This window comes from Chaetodon auriga, chromosome 3, assembly GCF_051107435.1.
Source record: "Chaetodon auriga isolate fChaAug3 chromosome 3, fChaAug3.hap1, whole genome shotgun sequence".
NCBI lineage: Eukaryota > Metazoa > Chordata > Actinopteri > Chaetodontiformes > Chaetodontidae > Chaetodon > Chaetodon auriga.
Window position 1 is genome coordinate 29,987,677 of NC_135076.1, and position 10,696 is coordinate 29,998,372.

Below are 10,696 nucleotides of genomic sequence, written 5' to 3' on the forward strand. Positions count from 1 at the left end.
ATCAGTGGATCATCAGTCATTGATCTGAAAACAAAAGAAAGTTTCATGAACAAACTGACAGAAAAGAAGAAGTTTAGTTCCAATAAAAACTGAAATATTAAAACGGTGATTTCAAATCGTCTTGGGATTCAGGTCAGGTGATAACAGTCACTGACGACTCACCTGAGGCTCGTTAGTCGCCTCGTTAATTAACAAAGATCAGAGTTTAATGAGCAGAAGAGAATCACGTGACAGAAACTCTGCAGGTCTAAAAGGTTAAAGGTCAAACCGATGGAAGATGCAGGCGAAGAGTCTCTCTGGATAAATATTCTGTGAACTCTTAAAATCTTTTTACTTCAACTCAGAACTCCTCGAAAACAAAAGGAAGCTTCATCAGTGTGAAACTGAAGGCCGATCACACTAAAGTTAAGGGAACTTTTCAGGGAGTTTAAGTGCTTTTAAAGGCTCAGACTTAGACTTAACTTAGACAGACGTCAAGACAGGAAACACACGTGAAGGAAGGCTTCATCTGTCAAATTTAACTTTCACAAAATTATTTTCAGTTGTGAAATTAAATTACAAATAAAGTTCAAGAAGCTTTTTTCCAGTCAAACAATCATCAAAGAGGCTTTTAGATGTAAAATCAAAGTTTCAGCCAGAAGTAAAGAACAGTTTAAGAGACGGAGGTTAAAACGGTTTGAAGATCTCTGAACTCAAACTTTTAATGTGACGAACTCAAGAGAACTTTGGAATCCACAAAGTGATTAAACTAATTAAGATTTACAATACACACAAATGATTTGGTAGTGAGTGTGTGTGTGCGTGTGTGTGTACTCTCCTGCTGGTCGACCCTCGTCTTCAGTCTGCAGTCGCTCCTCTTCTCATTAACATCTCACACGTCCTTAACGGCTGATTTCTCCTGCAGACTTGAATACACACGTCGTCACACGTTATCAAAGGCAGTGAAGGAAAGTAACTAAGTACATCTACTCGAGTACTGCACTTAAAAACACGAGAGGCACTTTAATTTTTACTTCTTCAGTTACTTTACACACAAACACATGAAGAGTTTAGAAAATCTGATGTTTTGTTATAAACAATTGAAAGAAGAACACCATTAATCAATGAGTCGATTGATTAATGATCATCTGTTGTTTTAATGGTTTATTGATCTCTGCTGTGGAATCATCTGATGTTTGATTGGCTGCTTTTCCTCTCAATGATCTCAATGATCTGAATGTGTTTGGAATCATGTGGATCTTTGGACTGTTTGGACCAAACAAACATGGTGAAGGCGTCACTTTGGGCTCATTGTGACCACATTTCTCACTATTTTCACAAACGATTGATCGATCGATGGAGAAACTGATCAGCAGATTGATCGAGAACAAGAAGTCCTGAGCTTCCTTGAGTATTTCCACTCGGTGTTAGAAATACATCTCAGAGGCAGATCTGGAAGCTTTAGCAGATTGAGACCATTAAAACAGGATGAAGTGATTAATGCTGACAGATTAAAGGACTCATTGTTCAAACGAGCTGCAGCATTAAAGTGATGAACACATGAATCAATAACTACAATCTAATAATAGAATTCTGCATGAGGAGTACTTTTACTTCGGCTACTTTAAGTACAGAGTATATTGATGTGAGTACTTTTACTTCTTCTTCATTGTTGTCCTGATACTTTTAAAGTTACACATTTGAGCCGCAGCTAAAAAGCATGTGTGTGTGTGTGTGTGTGCGTGTGTGTGTGTGTGTGTGTGTGTGTGTGTGTGTGTGTGTGTGCGCGCGCGTTCGCGCGTGCACGTGCGCGCGTGTGTTTGCTACTTCGCCAAACTCCAAGTGCCATGATGACCTCTCTCCTCACAGATGCATGCCGGGAGGTGAAGTCTTTTAAGCGGCCGCTGAGCCAGCCCTGCTCCCGGACGTGGACTACATTTCCCAGCACGCCCCGCGGTTTTCTTCCTTCCCTCCTTCCTTCCTGCAGCTTCGGCCCTTCTGCCGTGAAAAAGGAAGATGAGAAGCGGCGGCGGTCCGCCGACACCGAACCGAGCCTGAACCGAGTCTGACTTCCAGCGGAATGGCGGTAGAGCGGCTGCTGACGGACCGGAGGCCGAGCTCAGCTGCTGTTCTCCGGCCTTGAACCCGCCACGACCGCCGCTGGAGCTGCGGAGCCCGGAGGAGCGGCGGGTGGAGCTGCAGCCTGCCGGGCCGAGCCGGGCCGAGCCGAGCTGAGCCGCCGTCATCGCCCGCCCTGCTGACGATGCTCAGCTAGCTGCAGGACTGAAGCCTCGACTGCACCGCACCCCGAAACCAGACGCGATCTCTCCCCGTGCCCCCTTCAGGTGAGAGTCCGGCAGCACACCTGGAGCCATACCTGCTCCCCCGTGACAGCCCGGCACTTGTTCGGACCTCTGCCCTGATCTGGACTTGATTTGGGTGTGGGTCCTGCTGTCAGACCGGACCAGGTGATTCTGTGATGCTTTTACCAACTCTGAAGCCTCCACCTTGGTTTCTTTACCAGGTGATAGTGTGTCACATGACTCACAGGTGAGTTGGGTGTTCAGGTTGTTGTGGAGAGAAATGACACTGAAGACAAGGTCCAGTTTAAGTCCTCTTGTTTCTGGTCTGACATTGGTTTCTGTACTTTTGTAGAACACAGAATAATTTTCAGTGGCTCTCGTTCGTCGTCCTCAGGACGGATTTACTGACGTGTTGTTACGGCAGGTCACCAGGACACAAAACCTTCCTGTTAGTTAGCCATGACCAGAACATCTGGGAGGACACGGACTCTCAGGTATCTTGTTATTGCAAAGGTAAAGCAGCCTGTGATGCTAGAGGTCTAATGTCTACACTTGTATCTAAACAAGTGACTGCAGAGTCACTGTAGTGGTGATGGTCTGAAGGTCTGCTGGTCTGAAGGTCTGCTGGTCTGAGGGTCTGCTGGTCTGAAGGTCCGGTGGTCCGATGGTCTGGTTGTGGCTTCTTGACTCATTTCCACTGCTTCACGTTGGTTCCAGGGACTGGTTCTCTCCTCAAGCTCTCCTGTTATGTCTGTTTCTATAAACTCAACTCACGTCCGATTCAGATGGACTGTTTCTGCATCGATCTCCGTCCGTCCGGTTGATTCCGGCGTCACTCTCAGCTCACATCTGACGCTGTCCCAATGACCTGATACCTGAGAGTCCATGTCCTCCCAGATGGCTAAATAACAGGAAAGTATTGTGTCCTGGTGATCTGCCGTAACAAGACGTCAGGAAATGTCTCTGCTGCACCATGTCGTCAGTGTCTTTTCTCTCCATAACTGAGTTGGTGTTTGCAGGATTGAGGAGGGGAGGAGGTGACTGTGCTGTGTCTGTCAGGTAGGAGACATTTGACTCTCAGTCTATAACCTGATGGTGCTTTATGTGGAGATACAGCCTGATCGCCTGGTCCTTTCAAATTAAAGCACCTGTGGAGAGCGACAGGTGTGTCAGGTGTGTCAGACACATTCAGCAGATCCTGCGAGCTTGATCTGGTTTTAGCTTTTTGATGGTTGTCAAAAAAAGGGTGTCGGGATAAAAATGAGTCTTAGGGTTAGGGCAACATCTGATCAATTAAACCAACAAACAGCAAGTGAAGTTCATGCAGATTTGGGAAAATGTGCCGCGTGCAGTGGACAAAGAGACAGAAGACGCTTTGGGAAGTTTCTCTGAAGTGTGAGTTTGATGGACAGAGTTAAAAGAACTGCTGTGGACTGGAGACAAATGAAGACAGATGGAGACAAAGAGCGGAGAATGAGTCGAGTCGTGTGTGTGTGTGTGTGTGTGTGTGTGTGTGTGTCTCGCTGTATTGAAAAGCATAAACTGAGAGAAGAGAGAAAAGACCCCCCCCCCCACACACACACACACACACTGTAGGTCTAAAAATACAGTTGATGTGCTGCGTTCAGGCTCAGTCACACACTGATCAGAGAGGAAGAGCTGCACCAACAGGTGCTTCCAGGAAGTGACATCACTCCAGGCTCTTCAGCTGTTCTGTACGTTAACTTTTAACTTGCAGGAAATTACAGAATTAAACTTCCAAATGTACAGTTTGGGTTTAAAAATGATTCAGTTGTTCTTGATTTGATCTTTGTCACAAAACTCAACCGATCAGAATAAAATGAGCAGTGAACGTTTAAAGATCACAACTTGTCGGCGTAAATGAATCTGACTGTGAATCTCTGGTCTCTGCAGGTGTTTTGTCTGTGACACACTGTGGTTCTAACAGTTCTGCTTCTGATCTGGTTTTGCAGTGTCCTTGCAGGCTGCAGCATGGAGCGCTCCGGCAGCATCCAGCTGGATATCCCGGACTTCAGTAACTCGGTTCTGTCTCATCTGAACCAGCTGCGCGTTCAGGGCCGTCTCTGCGACATTGTGGTCAACGTGCAGGGTCAGAGCTTCCGGGCACACAAGGTGGTCCTCGCCGCCAGCTCGCCGTACTTCCGGGACCACATGTCTCTGAGCCAGATGAGCACCGTGTCGCTGACGGTGATCCGCAACCCGACGGTGTTCGAGCAACTGCTGTCCTTCTGCTACACCGGCCGCCTCTGCCTGCAGCTCGCTGACATCATCAGCTACCTGACAGCCGCCAGCTTCCTGCAGATGCAGCACATCATCGACCGCTGCACCCAAATCCTGGAGGGCATCCACCTGAAGATCAGCCTGGCTGACATGGATGAGGAGCCTACGGAGGAGGCACGAGGCTCCAGGAGCAACAGGACCTTGGAGGCCGTGGTGCGAGGGGGTGGCCACCACAGCAGTCTGCGACTCCTTGGCCCACGGGGAGGCACAGAGGCATGTGAGGCGGTCAGCCCTGCTGAGGAGCCGCTCAGCCCGCCGCCAACAGTGGAGCACAGCGGGCTGGAGGGGTCCGGGGCCGCCACCAGCAGGGCCAGCAAAGAACCAATCCTTCGCATCAACCGGGCCGGCCAGTGGTACGTGGAGACGAGCAGTGAGCCGGAGCGGACCGGCAGCGCCGAGGAGGGTGGCGGCATGGACCGAGTGAGGATCAAGACGGAGAGAATGGAGGAGTGGATCGGAGCAGGAGAGCACCAGGAGGAGGGGGGGGCAGTGGAGGAGGGGGCCACGGTGATGATCGACACATCGGGACGCAGCACGCTGGTGACGGGGCCGGTGGGAGCACTGGGGGGCCGGAATGCCCAACCGTCCTCCAGCTTCAGTGAGACCGACAGGTGAGTCACTGCGATGTCACGCTGCAAAGATTAAGTGAACACACCTGTGTGCTAATGTGTGTTTGTGTGGCAGGTTCAGTCCCACCGGCAGTGTCGTCGTGCTGGCAGAGCGTCAGAGAGCAAAGAGCGAGTCTCCCAGCAGGGCGGACGAGCTGCGACAGCCAAGCTCTCAGGTATGGGAAACCAAATCACGTCCAGGTGGACTGTAACAGTAGGAAGTGTCCAGCCCAGGTAATCCAGCTGTTAGTGGTCTGTCAGACGAACAGATGTATGGAAAACCCAACTAGTGTCTTTGAAATATGTTGTTTTACCTCTGCAACCTCTAAAGGGGGGTTTCAGGGCTCTGGATCCAGGTCTGGAGCTAAACCACAGCAGTTTGTTCATCCAGAGTTTAAAAATCTGGTTTGATGTGGTCTGTTCTGGTTCTGCTCTGTTTTAATGTGTGGTTCTACCTGTCAGGGGGAGGAGCATGCAGCGTTTGATATGGGTGGCTATGAGGACTACCTGAGGGAGCAGGTAGGAGACCGTTGGTTCCGCTACAACCCCCGGCTCACCTGCATCTACTGCTGTAAGTCCTTCAACCAGAAAGGCAGCCTGGACCGTCACATGCGCCTGCACATGGGCATCACACCGTTCGTCTGCCGCATCTGTGGGAAGAAGTACACCCGCAAGGACCAGCTGGAGTACCACATCCGCAAGCACACTGGCAACAAGCCCTTCCACTGCCACGTCTGCGGCAAGAGCTTCCCCTTCCAGGCCATCCTCAACCAGCACTTCCGCAAAAACCACCCAGGCTGCGCCCCCCAGGAGGCCCACAGTGCCTCCCCCGAGACCACCACCGCCTCCGTCACGTCCAGGGGAGGCCCGAGCGACGAGGCCTCCCCCAGCCAGGAGGAGCCTGAGGGCGGGGGCGGCGGAGGCGGAGGCCAGTACGGCGAGGGTCCCCAGGCCTCGGTCTCCACCACGGGGCCAGACTGACCCAGAGGAGGGACAGGTAGGGTGGAGGTTGGGGTGGGGGGCGACGGACGTGGAGGGCCGTCTGATACTGTTGCACCTGAAGCCAACAGGACGCTGAACCTGCTAAAGTGAAAGCAGCGACAGACTCAGAGTCTGAACTGAGATTTTTCCGCTTTAAACCGCATCTACCTTCACTAACCAAACGGAACAGATTAAGCTAAAATGAAGAAACGCCACACACTCCAACAACCTCATACACCACACGACGCAGTGGTCCTCGTTTGCCTCCGTCTACTTTATGTTACAGATTTCTACTTTTATATTACAGGTATTACAGGTTCACAATGCAGCATCACAACAGTCTGTCTGGTGGAAACTTTGCCAAACTACGCAGTGCCAGTTCACAGGTCAGATCCTTCATATTTGCCTTGAGACAATCCGGAGCAGCGGTTCATGAAGTAATCCTGCGCGCTCTCAGTGCCAAAGCGGCATCAAAAGATTTAATTGCACAAAAAGGTTCAATAAGAAACGTTGGACAGTTCAGGTCCAGTGTGATCAGAGTTCCTCGTCTTCTTCTCCGTCGACGTTACGGTAAAGTTAGTTTAGAGGACGAAGGTGTCGCACTGCTCATCTTCACATCCTGTTCTTCATCCTCAGGTACAAAATATGAGCTGCCAGTCCTGATCCAAAGGTTTGCAAAGGAGTCCCCTTCAGGGCTGCAGCGAATGATTAGTTTGATTATTGATAAATCTGCTGGGGAGTTTGTTGAGTAGTGAATTCACCATTTGATCAAATGTCGGCGTTTCATTGTGTAACTTACGAATATGTGGAGTCCTCTCAGCTGTTTTCAATCTGGCTTCGTTTTGTCTCCTTGAACTCAACTAACGAGCTTAACGAATCATAACCGCTGCCAGCTCGTTTGTTTTGATCTAAAAATGATCTCTGGTCGTCTGTGCTAATTTAACCGGACCTCCACTGAACTGAACCTGCTCAGGTGAATTAGTCCGTGCGGGTCTGTTTGTGGATCTCCGGGCTCTCGGGTCTCGTGTTTCAGACAGGAAGTGAACTCTGGTCACACTGGATGTTTTAATTTGGCTGTAAAATGAACAGAAATTCTTCAGATTCATGTTTGAGTACGGTTGAACCATCTGGCACCTGTTGACTGAACAGACTCACAGCAGGACACCTGGACAGAGTCCAGCCTCAGATAAGCTACACAGCTCAGTTACCTCTCATCACTACGCAATACAGCTGCTGCACCGCACAGCACAGCACCACCGGGGGGCGCTCTGGCCCACTCACAGAGAGCCCCGTCAGTCTTCTCAGATATTTTTATAACAAGCATGACTTCTTTGTTTTTCTTGGACACTTTTTTTGCTCTGACAATGTGTGTGACGGACGACAGAAGCTTTTTGTCAGACTCGGACGAGGACTCGGTGTTGCGACCCGATCAGTAACTTGTGTCGCCGTCAATGACGCGTTATGTCTGCTTCGTGTTGTCGAGCCAAAATGAGCAGCAGCTTCATTCAGGGAGAACAAACGGGGAAAGATGGCTAATGAGTCTGTGTCACTGTCACCGTGGAAACAGGTCATGCTAACATTAGCCTCCAAGCTAGCTGAGTTCTGTTCCGTTTGGGTCAGACCTCTGACCTGAAAACAGAACCTTTGGGCTCTGTCTGAGGTGTTCGTGTTGTTCTGCAGCGTCACCACGATGACAAGTGAAACTGACCAATCACACTGTTTCATGTCAAAGCTGTGTGAGCTGAAGAACAACACCAGGAAAACACGCAGACTCGTTATCAGACCAGCAGGAACCAAACCACAAGAACCAGCTAACAAGCTAACTGATATTAGCTTCCTCATGTGTCCAGTTGGAATTTCTTCCCCACCACAGACCTTCGAACGTGTAGCAGCTAGCTGGCTAATGTTAGTGTGGTTCAGTGTTTTATTTCATCTCTGTCTGTGTAGCCTAGCTTAGCATGAAAACCACTGAAAGCCAATGGATACTACTAGCCTAGCTCTAATGCGGATATATTGACTGGAGCTCTATGGCTAATGTTAGCTTGCCAGCTAACAGGCTGTGGCCCCTGCAGTCAGAGAACAGTCTGGACACAAACTTCATTCTGCTGCAGTTTTACCGTCACTGACATGCAGCGGTGCTAACGCGTCATTGTGTCACTCGGTTGTGATCGGGTCGACACCAGTCGAGGAGCCGGACCCTGTCAGACCAGATGGATGTAGTAGCCAGGCTGTGGAGCTGGACTAAAAAACAACCCTCCAGAGGTCAAAGTTCACCGACTGGAGGGTGGGAACAGGTTGGACCACCTGGCAACCAAAGGAAAGACAGCGTGGCCACGTTGGCCCTCCAAAACAACTTGAGCACTTATCAGAGAGAGAGGATCAAAAGCAGAACTTTTTCTAAACGCAGAACAACGACGAGCTGCACATATTATCACACAAACATATTTAAACTACTAAGATGTGTTTTGCATATGAATAATGTTGGTAAGCTAGGAGTTCACTTCAGATGTAGGAAGGTAGCACACGGATGGGCTGTCACTGTTTTTCTACAGAGCTGTGAATCAGATTCTCAGTGGACGGTTTTTTTTATGCAAGTGAAGCCGGCGGCGGCGGTGGGATCTGGGCGGAGAAGTCAAGTCCCGCCAGCCGAGAGAGGACCGAGCCGCCGCTGCACTCACTCTTCAGGCTAAACCAGGAACTATCAGGTATACAGACTCTTTCTTTATTCAGTGAATCAGACGTTTACCTTTCCCTACGTAGCAGAACGCTAACGGCTAAACCTCAGTGCGAGCTACATGCCGCTGACAACAACTCACCTGTAAATAAACTCAGCAGCAGGTAAGAAATCCTGTGAGTCACTGCAGAGGGCGACAAAAAAACACAAAGCAGGGCTGGGCAATATGGGGGGGGGGGGGGGAATCAGTAACCGTGACAACTACAAGACCTCTTGCCAAGCACCACGGCCACAGACGACAGTCTGATCAGGTTTGTGATTGGCTGCAGGTGTCGATCTCCACCTTCACCTCGTCCTTTACTTTCATCACCGGCTCACACATTCTGATACCTGATGTCACATCAAGGTAACAAAAATCACGTCTGACTGAAAGATCAACAGCACTGCAGTATTTGACACGAGGCAGCCGAGCGTCTTCACGCTGAAAACATTTAAAGCTGCAGGATGTCAAGACGTTGTCTCACCTTTCCTACGGTGGCCACCAGCAGACATTAAGGCTCTCTGCAGTGTTTGTCCCTTCTGGGCTGCTGTAGAAAGATTCAGTCTAAAGTAACAAAAACAACTCATTTTCAGCTGTTAAAACACTGAAACCAGAACTGCAGATTCGGTTTCTGCTGGTGGATCTAAATCCTGGACCCGAACCTCAAGTCCAGCCTGCGCTGCACCTGATGTCACCTGCAGCCAGGCGTGACGTTAAAGAGCTGGAGGTCAGAGACTTTCAGGGGGTGAAGTGGCATCATGTGATCAGTTTCAGGAACACTCCACTGACATGATGGCTGCTGATCAAGTTCATTGATTAGTTGTATGTTAATGTCTGAAGGGCTTTGATAATCTATCATGTTTAGACTTAATGAAAAAGTGTCTTAAACCAGTCTGAACTGGTCTGACCTGCTCCAGATAGGGCATGGTCTCAGCAGGACTGTGAGGGTCCAGCCGTGTGGAAATCCAGTTTGAGTGTAAAATCCTCTTAAGCCACTCATTTCAAACGGTTGATTTAATGTAAGCTTTAGACTCAGGCTCTGGTTTAAATGTAGGCCTGACTGACAGGATGTTTTCTGTCTGAGCTCTTTGGTGAAACGTGATCCGCCTCTCGTCGGTGTCCGTCATGGTAACACAGGTGAGGCGTTCCGTGAACTCACACCTGCAGTGAATATGAACCTTCAGAAGAGGTTAATGTGCAATTTGACCATCAGCCAAAACGTCTTGATGTGATCAGACACGAGCAGCAGAACCTGAGGCAGCGGTCAGATTCTGGACTCTTTGGTCTGCAGACCTTCAGCTGCCTCGTGGCTCACCGCTGAACTTCTTTCAGTTCTACCTTTGACGTGTATTTTCAGAACTTCCTGACTTTGTTCCGTTAACTGACGAAGTGAAATACGAAAGAGATGAAATGACGACACTATTTCACACTGAGCTGTTAAAAGCTGAAGCGGCGCCGTGTTGCCCAGCTCCAACAAACAGGCTGAACGAGTCATCCATCCACACAGACTCCTGGCTGCTCATCAGATTATGCAACAAACTGCAAGTTAACTTTGGCCACAAACAGTATCTGAATGTCCCCCCTCACGTCACAGATGACCCTCCTGAACCGGTCTGAACCGGTCCAGACCGGCTGTCCGTCCTTTCTTTTCATCTTTAATGAACATCAAATCATTTCGAGTCCGTTAAAGTTCAGAGAAAGCTGCTTCCAGGTCAGCCGATCTGGTCCAGTTCAAGGACCCTGTAAAAGCAGGAAAGTCGGATCAGAGTTGCGTTCGGGACTGAGCGAACCAAAGAGCCGTAGATATTGA

General features: G+C 49.5%; 2 protein-coding genes across 2 annotated transcripts in view; both read left to right on the top strand.

Moving 5' to 3' along the window:
- reep6 (receptor accessory protein 6) overlaps positions 1-10,696 on the top strand; it is a 151,659-nt gene that overhangs the window by 137,678 nt on the left and 3,285 nt on the right. The window lies entirely within an intron of this gene.
- Positions 1,974-10,166, top strand: zbtb37 (zinc finger and BTB domain containing 37). The gene is made up of 4 exons (XM_076726834.1): positions 1,974-2,324; positions 4,256-5,194; positions 5,268-5,367; positions 5,654-10,166. Exons 2-4 carry the CDS (start codon positions 4,275-4,277, stop codon positions 6,170-6,172), a joined length of 1,539 nt encoding a protein of 512 aa, XP_076582949.1. The 5' UTR covers positions 1,974-2,324; positions 4,256-4,274; the 3' UTR covers positions 6,173-10,166.

What these genes read in the sequence shown, in the direction of transcription:
- zbtb37 (XM_076726834.1), top strand. Translation starts at nt 4,275, where the DNA reads ATGGAGCGCTCCGGCAGCATCCAGCTGGATATCCCGGACTTCAGTAAC. An exon ending in AGCTTCAGTGAGACCGACAG is followed by an intron (nt 5,195 to 5,267) that starts GTGAGTCACTGC and finishes TTTGTGTGGCAG; the next exon opens with GTTCAGTCCCACCGGCAGTG. An exon ending in TGCGACAGCCAAGCTCTCAG is followed by an intron (nt 5,368 to 5,653) that starts GTATGGGAAACC and finishes TCTACCTGTCAG; the next exon opens with GGGGAGGAGCATGCAGCGTT.